General features: G+C 48.0%; 1 protein-coding gene across 1 annotated transcript; it reads right to left on the reverse strand.

Annotated features, from left to right (window-relative positions):
- Positions 1-440: 440 nt before the first annotated feature.
- fcsk (fucose kinase) lies at positions 441-17,379 on the reverse strand. The gene is made up of 23 exons (XM_080003052.1): positions 16,654-17,379; positions 15,816-15,967; positions 15,337-15,387; positions 14,970-15,095; positions 14,787-14,859; positions 9,885-9,982; positions 9,191-9,271; positions 8,859-8,978; positions 8,550-8,721; positions 7,258-7,364; positions 6,997-7,098; positions 6,630-6,803; positions 6,460-6,533; positions 5,930-6,285; positions 5,500-5,728; positions 5,260-5,426; positions 4,451-4,678; positions 4,091-4,234; positions 2,108-2,227; positions 1,612-1,799; positions 1,057-1,156; positions 751-974; positions 441-573 (listed from the first exon to the last, which is right to left on the reverse strand). Exons 1-23 carry the CDS (start codon positions 16,760-16,762, stop codon positions 514-516), a joined length of 3,255 nt encoding a protein of 1,084 aa, XP_079859178.1. The 5' UTR covers positions 16,763-17,379; the 3' UTR covers positions 441-513.
- Positions 17,380-18,877: the final 1,498 nt, after the last annotated feature.

Raw genomic sequence — 18,877 nt, forward strand, 5'->3', positions numbered from 1 at the left:
GCGGCTGTTCTAGACTCTTCCCGTCGTCATCTCCTGTCTCTCTCTCTCTTTATGCTCTAATTCTCAAAAAAATGAACAAAGTCCTATCTAGGTTTTTTTTCTACAAATGTTTATTGTGTAAATAACAATATAAAGCTTTGAATAAATATTGGTACAAAATAAAAAACATCAAATTTAAAGTCTTTGGTTCTTTATTTCTTCTGTGAGAAACTCTGAAATTCTTCATCATAAAATAAATGTTTTTTGGGGAATTTTTTTTACTCTATTATTATTATTAAAACACTGAACAAACACATTTCAGATATAGGATATTGTTTTGGATTTTTTTTTTAAGTTCGATGTTGTGGCGGGAAATGCTGAGAATCAGTAAATTAATATGAAGAGTCAACGTTTCCATTCATCACAGCAACAACAACAACACTTCCACTGGATCATCTGTTCACACATCTGTACGTCAGCCGCCGGCTTTAGAACTGCACCTTCACATGATCCAAAGGGTGTGTGTGCACGCGCTCAGGGTGTGATTCCCTCCATGTCCAGCTGCACTGTGTGGACGCTGAAGTCCTCCAGACCCTGAGACAAGAAAACATCACCATGGAAACCAGGCTGTGTACTGTGTGTGTACATTGTGTATAAAGTGAATCATCTGTTGGTGACTTGTTTAACTCATCTCTTGGTTATCTACAGGAAGCTGATCTCATACTTGTAATAATAATATTCTGTGTGTACTGTGTGCGTGGCGGTTCTTACGGGGGTCCGGCGGAGGGTCTGGATCACGGCCTCGTGCTGGTCCGGTTCCCTGGTCAGCAGGTAGAGGAAGCCCCCCCCACCGGCCCCCGCCAGGCTCTGGCCCAGCGCCAGGGGCCGCAGGGCCTCCATCATCCTGCGCACGGAGCCGGGCTCACACCCCGGGGCCATCAGCCTCTTCTGCCTCCAGGAGCCATCCAGACAGACCCCCAGGGCCTCCAGGGAGCCTGCAGGGGGAGGGGGGGGTCCACCTTAACACCCCGAGTGGACTGCTGCTACCTCACTGTCCTGTGTGTGTGTGTGTCTCACCATCTAAACAGGCCTTCACACACTCCTCAGAGTTCTGCACCAACTGCTGCGTGTTGTGCACGATGGAGGGAAGACGAGCGTACCAGCTGCGCACCACATCCTGTTAAGAGACACCACATCCTGTTTAGAGACACCACATCCTGTTTAGAGACACCACATCCTGTTAAGAGACACCACATCCTGTTTAGAGACACCACATCCTGTTGAGAGACACCACATCCTGTTTAGAGACACCACTTCCTGTTGAGAGACACCACTTCCTGTTGAGAGACACCACTTCCTGTTGAGAGACACCACTTCCTGTTGAGAGACACCACATCCTGTTTAGAGACACCACATCCTGTTTAGAGACACAACTTCCTGTTTAGAGATACCACTTCCTGTTTAGAGACACCACTTCCTGTTTAGAGACACCACATCCTGTTTAGAGACACCACATCCTGTTTAGAGACACCACATCCTGTTTAGAGACACCACATCCTGTTTAGAGACACCACTTCCTGTTAAGAGACACCACATCCTTTTTAGAGACACCACTTCCTGTTTGGAGCATACCTGCAGCAGGTTGCGGGCCAGGCGGGTCTTCCCAGTGTAGACCAGTAGGAGGTGCTGTTCCAGAGCCAACAGGAAGTGAGGTGGAGGGTGGAGCCGTTCTACCTCCACCCGCAGGGGAAGCGACGCTTTAGAACGACCCACTTTAACCCCACCCACCAAACCCCCCACCTGGTCCTGCCACCCTCCACCTGCAGAGGAGGAAGGACAGACAGGCTGAAGGAGGAGGGACAGACAGACAGATAGACAGAAAGACAGACAGACAGACAGAAAGAGGAGGGACAGACAGGCAGGCAGGCAGGCAGGCAGACAGACAGACAGGCAGGCAGGCAGACAGGCAGTTAGGCAGACAGGCAGTTAGGCAGACAGACAGACAGGCAGTTAGGCAGATGGGCAGGCAGGCAGACGGGCAGTTAGGCAGACAGGCAGGAAGACAGGCAGTTAGGCAGACAGGCAGTTAGGCAGACAGGCAGGCAGACAGGCAGGCAGGCAGACAGACCTGTGGTCAGGATCTGCTCCAGGTGCAGCACAGCGTGGATCAGAGAGTCGGTGTCGTAGCTTTGACCGGTGCATTTATAGAGGGAGGCCAGCAGCGCCCCCGCCAGGATGCTGCTGGTTCCTGCAGGAGCACAACCACCGTCAACCTCCACAACGAGCAAAGCCTCCTCTCCACCCTCCTCTCATCCTTCTCTTCATCCTTCTCTTCATCCTCCTCTCCATCCTTCCCTCACATCCTTCTCTCCACCCTCCTCTCCTCCCTCCTCTCCATCCTCCTCTCCTCCCTCCTCTCCACCCTCCTCTCCATCCTCCTCTCCACCCTCCTCTCCATCCTTCCCTCACATCCTTCCCTCACATCCTACTCTCCATCCTCCTCTCCATCCTCCTCTCCATCCTTCCCTCACATCCTTCTCTCCTCCCTCCTCTCCATCCTTCTCTTCATCCTTCTCTCCACCCTCCTCTCCATCCTTCTCTCCACCCTCCTCTCCTCCCTCCTCTCCATCCTCCTCTCCATCCTTCTCTCCATCCTTCCCTCACATCCTTCTCTCCACCCTCCTCTCCTCCCTCCTCTCCATCCTTCCCTCACATCCTCCTCTCCATCCTCCTCTCCACCCTCCTCTCCTCCCTCCTCTCCATCCTTCTCTCCATCCTTCCCTCACATCCTCCTCTCCATCCTTCCCTCACATCCTTCTCTCCACCCTCCTCTCCATCCTTCTCTCCTCCCTCCTCTCTATCCTCTTCTCCATCCTTCCCTCACATCCTCCTCTCCTCCCTCCTCTCCATCCTTCCCTCACATCCTTCTCTCCACCCTCCTCTCCATCCTTCTCTTCATCCTTCTCTCCTCCCTCCTCTCTATCCTCTTCTCCATCCTTCCCTCACATCCTCCTCTCCACCCTCCTCTCCATCCTTCTCTTCATCCTCCTCTCCATCCTTCTCTCCACCCTCTTCTCCATCCTTCTCTTCATCCTTCTCTCCACCCTCCTCTCCTCCCTCCTCCTCTCCATCCTCCTCTCCTCCCTCCTCTCCATCCTTCCCTCCCTCACATCCTCCTCTCCACCCTCCTCTCCATCCTTCTCTTCATCCTCCTCTCCATCCTTCTCTTCATCCTTCTCTCCACCCTCCTCTCCTCCCTCCTCCTCTCCTCCCTCCTCTCCATCCTTCCCTCACATCCTTCTCTCTACCCTCCTCTCCACCCTCCTCTCCTCCCTCCTCTCCATCCTTCTCTCCATCCTTCCCTCACATCCTCCTCTCCATCCTTCTCTCCACCCTCCTCTCCATCCTTCTCTTCATCCTCCTCTCCATCCTTCCCTCACATCCTTCCCTCCATCCTTCTCTCCACCCTCTTCTCCATCCTTCTCTCACATCCTTCTCTTCATCCTTCTCTCCACCCTCCTCTCCATCCTTCTCTTCATCCTCCTCTCCATCCTTCCCTCACATCCTTCTCTCCACCCTCCTCTCCTCCCTCCTCTCCATCCTTCCCTCACATCCTCCTCTCCACCCTTCTCTCCACCCTCCTCCCTCCTCTCCATCCTTCTCTCCATTCTCCTCTCCATCCTTCCCTCACATCCTTCTCTCCACCCTCCTCTCCATCCTTCTCCTCCTCCTCCTCTCCATCCTCCTCTCCATCCTTCCCTTACATCCTTCTCTCCACCCTCCTCTCCTCCCTCCTCTCCATCCTTCCCTCACATCCTCCTCTCCACCCTTCTCTCCACCCTCCTCCCTCCTCTCCATCCTTCTCTCCATCCTTCCCTCACATCCTCCTCTCCACCCTCCTCTCCATCCTTCTCTCCACCCTCCTCTCCATCCTCCTCTCCATCCTTCCCTCACATCCTCCTCTCCACCCTCCTCGCCTCCCTCCTCTCCATCCTTCTCTCCACCCTTCTCTCCACCCTTCTCTCCACCCTCCTCTCCATCCCTCTCTCCATCCTCCTCTCCACCCTCCTCTCCACCCTCCTCTCCACCCTCCTCTCCACCCTTCCCTCACCCAGTCCGGAGCCGTGTGGCAGCAGGGACCAGCAGTGCAGCTCTAGGCCGCCGCCCCAGAGCTGCAGGAGCTGCTGCCCCAGTGGCTGATGGGAAGTGAGGGACACCAGACCACTGCACACACACACTGCCTTCAGCAGGGCTCCTGCAACACACACACACACACAGACAGACACACAGACACACAGACAGGTTGTCTCTAGTATGAGTGCAGCCTGGTTGTTGACTGGTTTTTATCTGGGCTGTTGAAGCTTCGTTATCTTCTTCATCCTCAGAAACTTTCCTTGAAGTTTTGGAAACAAAACATCACAAAGACAAACCTCATGACAGTGCGATGCAGAGCAACTCCCCCAAGACGCACCTGGAGCGTGGGGCTGGCGGTGGTCCCTCAGGTCCTCCAGCCGCTCGCACACCGTCTCCGTGGCGACGTCGCTGTCCCGCCCCCCGCTGTGGCTGACCAGGAGGAGGCGGGGCTCGGGGGTGCGGCGCGCCCTCGCTCCGATGGGACGACGCCCGTCCACTCTGACCGCCACGTTGGTCACCGAGCCGCCTTGCTCAAAGGCGATGGGCGGAGTGTCGCTCCACCCACCTACACACACACAACGGGCGTCAACCTGAGGTCACACCTGACTGACTGGAACATGTGATGTTTCTCATTTACTCTGAGTCAAACTTCCTACAGTTTGAGTTTAAAACCAATTGAAATGTGATGAACGTGTCATCACTCATTTGAATATTTTTAATGTTTATTGATCACAGTGAAACTGAGGAGCTGCAGAAAGTTTTACCAACATGTGGACAGTTATGTTTTTACTGAACACCACATCGCCCCACACTCAGCAGGACGGTGGTTCTCCACCCTCTCCACGTCAGGAGCCTCCGTTTGAGCCGTTTGATCGGATTCAGTCTCTGGATCAGATCTGATCAATATCCGTATTGATCAGATGATTCAGTGTTTCTGCTCCAGTGAGGGAGAGAACGGCAGAACCAGGATCCAAACCCTGTAACTGCTCCTTCTCTCATTTAGAAAAGTCACAGTGAAGTTCAACTATTAATCATTTTGCTGAGGACCCCCTGAGGGTCCCCAAACCCCATGTTGAGAACCTCTGCACGAGGAGAAACATTTCTGAATGAATTTCACAGGAAGTCATGAGGTCAGTCTTCACTCACCAGCCAGGTCTAATCTGGCAGGACACTCCACTTCCTGCCACGCCCCCATGGGCGGAGCCTCGCCCCGGCCAATGGTGACAAAGCACTGCGATGACATCACGGCCTGTCTGAGCAGCACCTGCCCCGCCCCCTCGTAGTGCCGGGCGGCTCGCACCAGGAGGTCCGGCCTGTAGGGGGCGGAGCCGGTGAGGACTCATCACTAGTTAACCAACCGATCTACTCTGGCCCCGCCCCTCTCACCTGCTCAGCCAATGAACTCTCTGTTCAGCCAGGCTATACACGCCTCCCCGCACATCCCCCGCCTCCAGGAGGGAGAGGGCGTGGCTCCACGCCCGATTGGCCGCCGGGCCACTCCTCAGCCCGCCCCTCCCCTCCCCCGCCAGGCAGACCAGCACATCAGCGATGCAGGACAGGCAGCGGGCGGAGACGCCAAGCTCCACCCCCGACCCCGCCCCACCGCCAGCCGCAACTGGAGACGAAAACGAAGATTAAGACGGAATGAGCGACGAGAAAAACAAGAAAAATAAACTGGAGGGAAAGTGCAACCTGGTAAAAACTCATGTTTCTAAAAGATGATGAACATTAAATAATCATGATGATGACATCATTATTAGACCAAAGAGAAAGTTAAGTGTCTGTCGATGTTTTTGTATTCAACTGTTTTACTGACTTGAGTCCAGCGTCTCCAGCAGCGCCCCGTGGCGGTCGCCCAGCACCGCAGCCCTGAAGCAAGGCAGCAAGCTGACGTCTGATTTGCTCCTCAGCATGTCCGTCACCCTCCTCCTGCCCGCCAGATGCAGTAGCTCCTCCCTCCACTGGAGCTCCGCCTCCTGGGCCGTGATTGACAGCAGCTCTTTGATCGACAGGCGCCAGGCTCCTCGCCACTGCTCCAGGGAGCCGCCGCCCCCCAGGAGCCAGGCCACGCCCCCTTCCAGCCCGACCACGCCCCCTCTGGGCTGCAGGAGCGGGAAGAGGCGGGCCTCCAGCAGGGAGCGCTGTCGGCCTGCGCTCCACAGCTCCTCAGGCCTGGAGCAGGAGGAGCACCGTCAACAACTGAATACTACCGCTGAGTCTGGAACGCTGTACTACCTACAGCAAACTATATACTACATGTGTGTACTACATGTGTGTACTATCGTCCAGTGTACTTCGGTGTGTGAGTAAAAAGAACGGACGGGGGTGGTGTGGTGGGGGTCTTACTGGATTCCAGTGCGGCTGAAGAAGGACCTCCAGGTGTGGTTGAGGAAGGAGGCGGTGGGGTGATCACAGCCCAGCTGAGAGGAGCAGAGCGGGTTAAAGGACAGAGGTTTTAGGGAAAGGTGTGTTTTGTGAGTGTGGCCCCCGCGGCCCCCGCAGACAAGGGCCGGTACCTCAAGATCGTCCTCAGCCCCTAACACGGTGTAGACCACCGTCTTCATGTCACCCAGCTGCACACGGTGTCCCAGGAGGACGGAGCCCTCCACCAGCAGCAGCTTCCTGACGTGAGGGGAGGAGCTGGGGTCCAGGCCCGACAATAGACAACCTGCTGGGACGGTGAGCGGCCCCTGGGGGTCATTCATTACATGTGTTTCAACAGGAACACGGCGTTTGATTGTGAAACAAGATAAAAAAAAACCTTTCCTGAAAGTTATTTTATCCATGTGTGGTTTCATAGCTTTGGTTTTGACTTTGTCTCGGGTGTAGAACCCGTCTGGAGGGAAGCCTGTGCATATAATAAAGTGTAATGTTCAATGTGACCTGAAGGTGGCAGTGCTGCACCACAGCTCCGGGACACACGGTCACTTCTCCCTCCAGGACCGAGTTGATGACTCTGGACTCTGGACTCACACAGCGCCCCCCCTGGAGGACGACAGCACTGCATGTTCCTCTGTCCCACACTTCAACTGACACGGAGGCTCAACACCGAGGAAGAATTCACCATGACGACGACAACAACAATAATAATAATAATAATAATAATAATAATAATAACTGATGGTGGGACCTTCTGAGAGTCACCTGGATGTGAGACAGGGTGTTGCTGTCGCTCCCTGTCTTCATCAGACGCATCACATGCTCCTTGGCAGACAGTGTCAGGTAGTCATAGCAACCCCCAGGAACATACACTGAGGAACACAGCACACATTACAGAGGAGCTGAAGGAAGCCAGGTGCCCGCAACACAGCGTTCACAGCGGGATCAAGGTCTGGGACCGTGACCGAGGAGGAGGAGCCAGAGGAGGAGGAGGAGCCAGAGGAGGAGGAGGAGCTAGAGGAGGAGTCGGAAGGTTGAACGTCTACTGAGAAATTCCCCCCACGGATCCATAAAGTCTCATCTCATCTCATCTCATGTCATCTAATCTCATCTCAACTCATCGTATCTTATCTCATCTTATCTCATATCATCACATCTAATCTCATCGTATCTCATCACATCTTATCAAATATCATCTCGTCTCATCACATCTTATCTCATCGTATGTCATTTCATCTCATAACATTTTATCTCATCTTACCACATCTCACATTATCTCATCTAATCTCATCTTATCTCATATTATCTCATCTTATCTGCTCTTATCTCATCAAATCTCATCACAACTTATCTGCTCTTATCACATCATATATTGTCATATCTTATCAGATCTTATCTAATCTTATCTCATCGTATCTCATCTCATCTTATCTCATCTAATCACATCTTATCACATATTATCTCATTTTATCACATCTTATCTCACCTTATTAAATCTCACCTCATCTTACTTTATCTCAACACATCTTATTTCATCTCATCTTATCACATCTCATCACATATGATCTCATGACATCTTATCACTTATTATCTCATCTTATCATCTCATCAAATCTGATCTTATCACATCTTATCTCATCGAATCACATCTCATGACATCTTATCGCATCATATCTTATCACATTATCTCATCTTATCACATAATATCTCATCACATCGTATCTCATCTCCTAACATCTTGTCTCATAACATCTTATCTCATCTTATCTAATTTAATCTCATATCTCATCTTATCACATATTATCTCATTTTACCACATCCTATCTCATCACATCTCATCTCATCTTAATTCATTTCATCTTATAGCATCTCATCTCATCACATCTTATCTGCTCTTACCTCATCTTATCACATCTCATCTTATCTCATCACATCTTATCTCATCACATGTAATCGTATCTTATCACATCTCATCACATGTTATCTTATCTCATCTCATCACATCTTATCTCATCACATCTTATCGTATCTCATATTATCACATCTTATCACCTTACCCATGCTAAGTGGAGCCCCTCTCAATGCCTTCCAGAGCTCCTCCCGTGCCCTGCGCAGCGCTGCCCCCTGTGGGCCGTCGGTAGAACTGCATCTCTCTGAGGCTCCACTGACAAACTGGTCCAGAGTCAGATCCGAGCAGAGACACTTGACCACGTCCAGGAACAGAGAGATCTGCAGTAGGACAACAAGATGGCCACTGGAACACCACATGAGATCATAAAACTAAGACCTTCTAAGGAACAGTTTTCGAATGGGAGCTTTGTGCATGACTGACCGCATGGCCATTCAATCGCCATGGTAACGGTCACCTGCAGCGGGGGGGCTCCAGAGTCCATGCCCAGGTAGGTGCAGCCGTCCAGAGGAGGACTGACATGAGTTTGAAGGAGGCGCTCTGCAACCGGACGGCTGAAGAACACCACTCCACACACCTGCACACATACACACACATACACATTAAACACACACACATTAAACAGCAAACACACACACACACACTAAACAGAAAACACACACATACACATTAAACACACACACATTAAACAGCAAACACACACACACACACACACACACACACACTAAACAGAAAACACACACATACACATTAAAAACACACACACACACACAAACAGATTTCACTTACCAGCGGAACTTTCCCATCAGGCATTGCAGCTCGTTGAATCTGCTCCACTGTTCCCTTGTAGATGATATCCTTCACATTCCCCTTTGGGTTTAGAACACACACCACCATCTGTTAAACTCTGCTGAACTAACGTTTAAACTCTGCTTAAATAACTGTTAAACTCTGATTAACTAACTGTTAAACTGTGCTCAAATAACTGTTAAACTCTGCTGAACTAACTTTTAAACTCTGATTAAATAACTGTTAACCTCTGCTTGACTAACTGTTAAACTCTGCTTGACTCACTGTTAACTCTGCTTGACTAACTGTTAACTCTGCTGAACTAACTTTTAAACTCTGATTAACTAACTGTTAAACTCTGCTTGACTAACTGTTAACTCTGCTTGACTAACTGTTAACTCTGCTGAACTAACTTTTAAACTCTGATTAACTAACTGTTAAACTCTGCTTGACTAACTGTTAAACTCTGCTTAACTGTTAAACTCTGCTTGACTAACTGTTAAACTCTGCTTGACTCACTGTTAAACTCTGCTTGACTAACTGTTAACTCTGCTGAACTAACTTTTAAACTCTGATTAACTAACTGTTAAACTCTGCTTAAATAACTGTTAAACTCTGCCTGACTATCTGTTAAACTCTGCTTAACTGTTAAACTCTGCTTGACTAACTGTTAAACTCCACTAACTTACATTACCTGCTTGTCAGCTAGGTAAACTCCGTGGTCGGCTGCAGTGGAGACCTCCCCAGGCAGAGCCAGTACCCGGACTCCAGAGAATCCATCCCAGTGGAACACTGGGAAGGCGGAAGTGGTAAGTGGTAGCTCAGTATTCAGTGGTAGTTAGTGGTAACTCAGTACTCAGTGGTAGTGAGTGGTAGCTCAGTATTCAGTGGTAGTTAGTGGTAACTCAGTACTCAGTGGTAGTTAGTGGTAACTCAGTACTCAGTGGTAGTTAGTGGTAACTCAGTACTCAGTGGTAGTTAGTGGTAACTCAGTACTCAGTGGTAGTTAGTGGTAACTCAGTATTCAGTGGTAGTTAGTGGTAACTCAGTACTCAGTGGTAGTGAGTGGTAGCTCAGTATTCAGTGGTAGTTAGTGGTAACTCAGTACTCAGTGGTAGTTAGTGGTAACTCAGTACTCAGTGGTAGTTAGTGGTAACTCAGTATTCAGTGGTAGTTAGTGGTAACTCAGTACTCAGTGGTTGTTAGTGGTAACTCAGTACTCAGTGGTAGTTAGTGGTAACTCAGTTCTCAGTGGTAGTTAGTGGTAACTCAGTTCTCAGTTGTGGTAAGTGGTAACTCAGTACTCAGCGGTAGTTAGTGGTACCACAGTAATTAGTGGTAACTAAGTACTCAGTGGTAGTGAGTGGTAACTCAGTACTCAGTGGTAGTTAGTGGTAACTCAGTATTCAGTGGTAGTTAGTGGTAACCCGGTACTCAGTGGTAGTTAGTGGTAACTCGGTACTCAGTGGTAGTTAGTGGTAACTCGGTATTCAGTGGTAGTTAGTGGTAAATCAGTACTCAGTGGTAGTGAGTGGTAACTCAGTACTCAGTTGTGGTAAGTGGTAACTCAGTGGTAGTTAGTGGTACCACAGTAATTAGTGGTAACTCAGTACTCAGTGGTAGTGAGTGGTAACTCAGTACTCAGTGGTAGTGAGTGGTAACTCAGTACTCAGTGGTAGTTAGTGGTAACTCAGTACTCAGTGGTAGTTAGTGGTAACTCAGTACTCAGTGGTAGTTAGTGGTAACTCAGTATTCAGTGGTAGTTAGTGGTAACTCGGTACTCAGTGGTAGTTAGTGGTAACTCAGTACTCAGTGGTAGTTAGTGGTAACTCAGTATTCAGTGGTAGTTAGTGGTAACTCAGTACTCAGTGGTAGTTAGTGGTAACTCAGTTCTCAGTGGTAGTTAGTGGTAACTCAGTTCTCAGTTGTGGTAAGTGGTAACTCAGTACTCAGCGGTAGTTAGTGGTACCACAGTAATTAGTGGTAACTCAGTACTCAGTGGTAGTGAGTGGTAACTCAGTACTCAGTGGTAGTTAGTGGTAACTCAGTATTCAGTGGTAGTAAGTGGTAACTCAGTTCTCAGTGGTAGTTAGTGGTAACTCAGTTCTCAGTTGTGGTAAGTGGTAACTCAGTGGTAGTTAGTGGTACCACAGTAATTAGTGGTAACTCAGTACTCAGTGGTAGTGAGTGGTAACTCAGTACTCAGTGGTAGTGAGTGGTAACTCAGTACTCAGTGGTAGTTAGTGGTAACTCAGTACTCAGTGGTAGTTAGTGGTAACTCAGTACTCAGTGGTAGTTAGTGGTAACTCAGTATTCAGTGGTAGTGAGTGGTAACTCAGTACTCAGTTGTGGTAAGTGGTAACTCAGTGGTAGTTAGTGGTACCACAGTAATTAGTGGTAACTCAGTACTCAGTGGTAGTGAGTGGTAACTCAGTACTCAGTGGTAGTGAGTGGTAACTCAGTACTCAGTGGTAGTTAGTGGTAACTCAGTACTCAGTGGTAGTTAGTGGTAACTCAGTACTCAGTGGTAGTTAGTGGTAACTCAGTATTCAGTGGTAGTTAGTGGTAACTCGGTACTCAGTGGTAGTTAGTGGTAACTCAGTACTCAGTGGTAGTTAGTGGTAACTCAGTATTCAGTGGTAGTTAGTGGTAACTCAGTACTCAGTGGTAGTTAGTGGTAACTCAGTTCTCAGTGGTAGTTAGTGGTAACTCAGTTCTCAGTTGTGGTAAGTGGTAACTCAGTACTCAGCGGTAGTTAGTGGTACCACAGTAATTAGTGGTAACTCAGTACTCAGTGGTAGTGAGTGGTAACTCAGTACTCAGTGGTAGTTAGTGGTAACTCAGTATTCAGTGGTAGTAAGTGGTAACTCAGTTCTCAGTGGTAGTTAGTGGTAACTCAGTTCTCAGTTGTGGTAAGTGGTAACTCAGTGGTAGTTAGTGGTACCACAGTAATTAGTGGTAACTCAGTACTCAGTGGTAGTGAGTGGTAACTCAGTACTCAGTGGTAGTGAGTGGTAACTCAGTACTCAGTGGTAGTTAGTGGTAACTCAGTACTCAGTGGTAGTTAGTGGTAACTCAGTACTCAGTGGTAGTTAGTGGTAACTCAGTATTCAGTGGTAGTTAGTGGTAACTCGGTACTCAGTGGTAGTTAGTGGTAACTCGGTACTCAGTGGTAGTTAGTGGTAACTCGGTATTCAGTGGTAGTTAGTGGTAACTCAGTACTCAGTGGTAGTTAGTGGTAACTCAGTTCTCAGTGGTAGTTGGTGGTAACTCAGTTCTCAGTTGTGGTAAGTGGTAACTCAGTACTCAGCCGTAGATAGTGGTACCACAGTAATTAGTGGTAACTCAGTACTCAGTGGTAGTGAGTGGTAACTCAGTACTCAGTGGTAGTTAGTGGTAACTCAGTATTCAGTGGTAGTAAGTGGTAACTCAGTTCTCAGTGGTAGTTAGTGGTAACTCAGTTCTCAGTTGTGGTAAGTGGTAACTCAGTGGTAGTTAGTGGTACCACAGTAATTAGTGGTAACTCAGTACTCAGTGGTAGTGAGTGGTAACTCAGTACTCAGTGGTAGTGAGTGGTAACTCAGTACTCAGTGGTAGTTATTGGTAACTCAGTACTCAGTGGTAGTTAGTGGTAACTCAGTACTCAGTGGTAGTTAGTGGTAACTCAGTATTCAGTGGTAGTTAGTGGTAACTCGGTACTCAGTGGTAGTTAGTGGTAACTCGGTACTCAGTGGTAGTTAGTGGTAACTCGGTATTCAGTGGTAGTTAGTGGTAACTCAGTACTCAGTGGTAGTTAGTGGTAACTCAGTTCTCAGTGGTAGTTGGTGGTAACTCAGTTCTCAGTTGTGGTAAGTGGTAACTCAGTACTCAGCCGTAGATAGTGGTACCACAGTAATTAGTGGTAACTCAGTACTCAGTGGTAGTGAGTGGTAACTCAGTACTCAGTGGTAGTTAGTGGTAACTCAGTATTCAGTGGTAGTAAGTGGTAACTCAGTTCTCAGTGGTAGTTAGTGGTAACTCAGTTCTCAGTTGTGGTAAGTGGTAACTCAGTGGTAGTTAGTGGTAACTCAGTTCTCAGTTGTGGTAAGTGGTAACTCAGTGGTAGTTAGTGGTAACTCAGTACTCAGTGGTAGTTAGTGGTAACTCAGTATTCAGTGGTAGTTAGTGGTAACTCGGTACTCAGTGGTAGTTAGTGGTAACTCGGTATTCAGTGGTAGTTAGTGGTAACTCGGTACTCAGTGGTAGTTAGTGGTAACTCAGTACTCAGTGGTAGTTAGTGGTAACTCGGTACTCAGTGGTAGTTAGTGGTAACTCGGTACTCAGTGGTAGTTAGTGGTAACTCAGTACTCAGTGGTAGTTAGTGGTAACTCGGTATTCAGTGGTAGTTAGTGGTAACTCAGTACTCAGTGGTAGTTAGTGGTAACTCAGTACTCAGTGGTAGTTAGTGGTAACTCAGTTCTCAGTGGTAGTTGGTGGTAACTCAGTTCTCAGTTGTGGTAAGTGGTAACTCAGTACTCAGCCGTAGATAGTGGTACCACAGTAATTAGTGGTAACTCAGTACTCAGTGGTAGTGAGTGGTAACTCAGTACTCAGTGGTAGTTAGTGGTAACTCAGTACTCAGTGGTAGTAAGTGGTAACTCAGTTCTCAGTGGTAGTTAGTGGTAACTCAGTTCTCAGTTGTGGTAAGTGGTAACTCAGTGGTAGTTAGTGGTACCACAGTAATTAGTGGTAACTCAGTACTCAGTGGTAGTGAGTGGTAACTCAGTACTCAGTGGTAGTGAGTGGTAACTCAGTACTCAGTGGTAGTTAGTGGTAACTCAGTACTCAGTGGTAGTTAGTGGTAACTCAGTATTCAGTGGTAGTTAGTGGTAACTCGGTACTCAGTGGTAGTTAGTGGTAACTCAGTACTCAGTGGTAGTTAGTGGTAACTCAGTATTCAGTGGTAGTTAGTGGTAACTCAGTACTCAGTGGTAGTTAGTGGTAACTCAGTTCTCAGTGGTAGTTAGTGGTAACTCAGTTCTCAGTTGTGGTAAGTGGTAACTCAGTACTCAGCCGTAGATAGTGGTACCACAGTAATTAGTGGTAACTCAGTACTCAGTGGTAATTAGTGGTAACTCAGTACTCAGTGGTAGTGAGTGGTAACTCCGTACTCAGCGGTAGTTAGTGGTACCACAGTAATTAGTGGTAACTCAGTAGTAATTAGTGGTAACTCAGTACTCAGTGGGAGTGAGTGGTAACTCAGTACTCAGTGGTACTTAGTGGTAACTCAGTACTCAGTGGTAGTTAGTGGTAACTCAGTATTCAGTGGTAGTAAGTGGTAACTCAGTTCTCAGTGGTAGTTAGTGGTAACTCAGTACTCAGTGGTAGTTAGTGGTAACTCAGTATTCAGTGGTAGTAAGTGGTAACTCAGTTCTCAGTGGTAGTTAGTGGTAACTCAGTTCTCAGTTGTGGTAAGTGGTAACTCAGTACTCAGCGGTAGTTAGTGGTACCACAGTAATTAGTGGTAACTCAGTACTCAGTGGTAGTGAGTGGTAACTCAGTACTCAGTGGTAGCGAGTGGTAACTCAGTACTCAGTGGTAGTTAGTGGTAACTCACCGTAGTCAGTGGGTAAGTTGAGGATCATGTCAGTACTGCTGACCCAGATTCCAGGTGGAGAGGCTGGACAGATCTGGACGTGAAGGAACCAGAAGCAGAACGTTGAACATGACAGCAGAGGGCAACATCCCATAATAACCCCCCTGCTCCAGCCCATGGACCTGGGTCCCATGAACCTCTGACCTGGGTGTTGAGGCGGTCCAGCAGCAGGTCCAGGCAGCAGACCGGGGCCTGGACCTTCTGAGACGTCTCCTCCAGCGGCAGCCAGCTGAAGGCCCGGCTGGAGCCCCCCCAGGGGAAATCCCGGCCCTACGGTGACACCCAGAGTCATCCCACAGCTAAACCAGAACCACCAGGACCAGTGGAACCACCAGAACCATCAGAACCATCAGGACCATCAGAACCATCAAAACCATCAGGACCATCAGAACCATCAGAACCATCAGGACTATAAGGACCATCAAAACCATCAGGACTATCAGAACCAGTAGAATCAGTGAAACCATTAGAACAAGTAGAACCAGAGAGTCCAGAGGACTGCTGGACTCACGGTGTGCAGGATGAGGACGTGGGCATTGTCGAGGGCATCGGCTGACACCACCTGAGGGTGGAGCAGGACAGGATGTGCAAACATGAAGCAACTGGAGATCAAACAAGTCCCTGCACCACACCCTGAACATCTACACCCGACTTGTTTGCAACTTTCCAGAACCATAACAACTACGCCGCCTGGTGATACACAGTTTGTTAAAACCTTGATATTGATCATTGTATGATATTATGGGATGTCTATCGGTGCTTTCATCATATATTTACATATTCCACAACCAAGTATTATAATGTGACTATTATGAGTATTGATGAGAACAAGTTGAACAGCCTCATCACGCTCCTTAAAAACTACATTTAACTACATGTAACATCACCATGTTACATGTTCTTTACAAAAAGCTCCGTCCTCCTCAAGACTCGCCCACCCAGCCCCAGCTCTAAACTCTGCCGGTTGCCGTGGTGACGGAGGCTGCGCACCGTGCCCCCCGCCCGGGCGCTCAGGTGCTCCGCTGCCACCAGCAGCGCGTTGAGCGTGGCCCCCCCGCTGCCCACGCGCCCCTGGGGGTCCGCCACCGTCAGCAGCAGCGTTCCTGGGGACAGCGCCCCCTGCTGGCACCGCAGGTCAAGCTCTGGAGTACCACACACACACACACACACACACAGCGTATAAGTACTTTGTCACTGTATTTAAGTGCATTTTTCAAGTATATTCAGTTGCAGACTTTTACTCTACGAGAGTACATGGTAAAAAAAATTACATATATACACACATATATATATACACACACACACACACACACACTTTTTGCTCCGCTACTTTTTTTATTACATGAACACATTTTTACACATGACTTAAATCTGGATTCATATTTATGTATATATGTGTAAATGACTGTGACTCAACTTGTACTATTTTATTGTAAATTGTAATTAGAATCTGCATGAGAATCATCTTCAGCGAGAGAGCTACAGTAGTACTTTATGAATTGTTATAATACTATAGTACTACAGTATTACAATAGTATTGAAGTATTATAGTGAGTAAAGTATTATAGTGCTTTAGCACTATAGTAATAGACTGGATAAACAGGTTGTTAAATGAGGAGTACCTGTAGTGCTTTAGTAATACTATTGGGCGATAGTTCTATTGTAAAAGTATAGTACTATAGTAGTACTATAGTACTATAAGTCTACAGTAATACTATGGCTGTAGTGTGGTGAAGGGCAGTGTAACATGTATTTTTGTTTTGTTCTTCATGACAGGTCAATGTGTCTCTTCATTCAGCATGGTGTGGTTGTTAGGGTCTCAGCTCACCTCTCTGGAAGCCCTGTTCACTGGCCCCGTGCTGGCAGGTCAGCACCACCACGGTCCAGGTGAAGCCTGCTCTCCTGGACTCTGTGCTGTGATGAAGGTTCTTCTCCATGTTGTGATGAAGTTTCTTCTCCGTGTTGTGAGGAAGGTTCTTCTCCGTGTTGTGATGAAGGTTCTTCTCCGTGTTGTGGTGAAGGTTCTTCTCCGTGTTGTGGTGAAGGTTCTTCTCCGTGTTGTGGTGAAGGTTCTTCTCCGTGTTGTGGTGAAGGTTCTTCTCCGTGTTGTGGTGAAGTTTCTTCTCCGTGTTGTGGTGAAGGTTCTTCTCCGTGTTGTGGTGAAGGTTCTTCTCCGTGTTGTGGTGAAGGTTCTTCTCCGTGTTGTGGTGAAGGTTCTTCTCCGTGTTGTGGTGAAGGTTCTTCTCCGTGTTGTGGTGAAGGTTCTTCTCCGTGTTGTGGTGAAGGTCCTCACAGTAACACACCCCTGTTACGTCTCAAACGGCTTGGAAATCCTTCCGTCTCCATTAATCTACGATTACAATGATGATTTTGTTGTTATTGTTGTTTTGCAGTGTCACCGCTTCCGATTCCGCAGTTTTGAATCGCTTCCCTTCGCGTGCAGCGGGACAATAACTGTATATGGGGATGGTATCTCAGGAGGTAGAGCTGGTGGTCTAAAGGTTGCTGGTTGGATCCCAGGCTCCTCCTGCTAGCATGCTGTAGTGTCCTTGAGCAAGACACTTAACCCCTCATTGCTCCTGATGGCTGCGTCCGTCGCTGTTTGAACAATTCTAAGTGGCTTTGGATAAAAGCGTCTGATCAATGTAATGTAAATGGAAGTGTTCTCCCGGCTCCCGTAGCCCGGCGCGCTGCGTTCCGGTGACCGAGGTGCCCGCCGGGGCGGAGTCAGGCCCCGAACCATGGAACGGGGTTTGTTTGCGTACGCACCGATGAGTCAATATAGGGATCAACGTCCAACACAAACAAAACAGCAGCTCTGATCTGGAGGAAGGTGTCACTAACACCGAGCCTGGCGGGCTTCACGCTGCTGTTTGGGCGGAACCAGCAGCGAGGAGCCGTTGTTCTGGGGACTGTTATTGTTGCGGGACACACCGGGTCGCGCTTGAAGTCCCTCCCTCTTGTACCGTATGTAGGTACTGCATCACTGTACTAGCTTACTGCGTACTGCGTATCTCCATCCTCACTTTATTCACATGCACATATCTGCATATACAAAGTCCATCCCATATATATAATCTATTGTGTACTCCCACTGGTATCATCTTTTTTACTGTTATTTTAGCTTTTTATTGATATTATTCTCGTCACTAACTGCATCAACTTTTAGGAATCAGTTTCAGTTAGTTGCTTGGTAGGAATTAGGGCAGCTATTATGTTCTGTTTAGTAACTATTGTGCATAATCTCCAGGTGCGTTGTAAAGACATTTCACTGCATATATGTATGAAAGTATGTGACAAATAAACCTCTTCAATCTTTTCGGTGGCTTTGTTTGTAGCATGCTATGCTACTTCATGCTAACACGAAACATAAAGACATGAAATCTGTGTAAAGACCAAATAAATAAGAGGTTTAAATGTAAGCGGCCACCTTCTGGTTATATGCACGGGGCGTGTTTTCAAATGTGTGTGCTGGATACTTACTGTCCGCTATTACGAGGCTGAACTTAGCTACTTATCCAACCAACTCCCTATTCCAACTTTCCAGTCCACCTTAAATGTCCGCAACAACGTCATCATAACTTTCCAGTCCACCTTAAATGTCCGCAACAACGTCATCATGTTCACCTGTCAACAAAGCCACATTGAGTTGAATCAAAATGAGTCGGAAAAACCCTAATGACGTCATGACCACTGAGCAGAACGTGCAAACGCGTGTTGCCTTCGTCATTTCATTGCAGAACAGGCCATTTGGTCATGTGTTTGTGGTGACTTCTCAAAAAAATAACTTCTCATTTAAAATACAGATGATTTCAACGGACTGGGACAGAGGACACAGGACAGAGGACACAGGACACAGGACAGAGGACAGAGGACACAGGACACAACACTAGAACAGAGACACCTACAGGCCAAACAATGGTACTGCGTTCATTTAAGGTGGACTGAACAATTGTCTGGAGCTCAGTACAAGCTGGCAGTTGTATTGTTTGAATGGATGTTGATGTAACTCAGTTTGTTTTAAGTCAGTTTAACATTTACATTTTGTCATT

Source organism: Zeus faber (genome assembly GCF_960531495.2).
Source record: "Zeus faber genome assembly, chromosome: 6".
In the NCBI taxonomy this organism is placed as follows: Eukaryota; Metazoa; Chordata; class Actinopteri; order Zeiformes; family Zeidae; genus Zeus; species Zeus faber.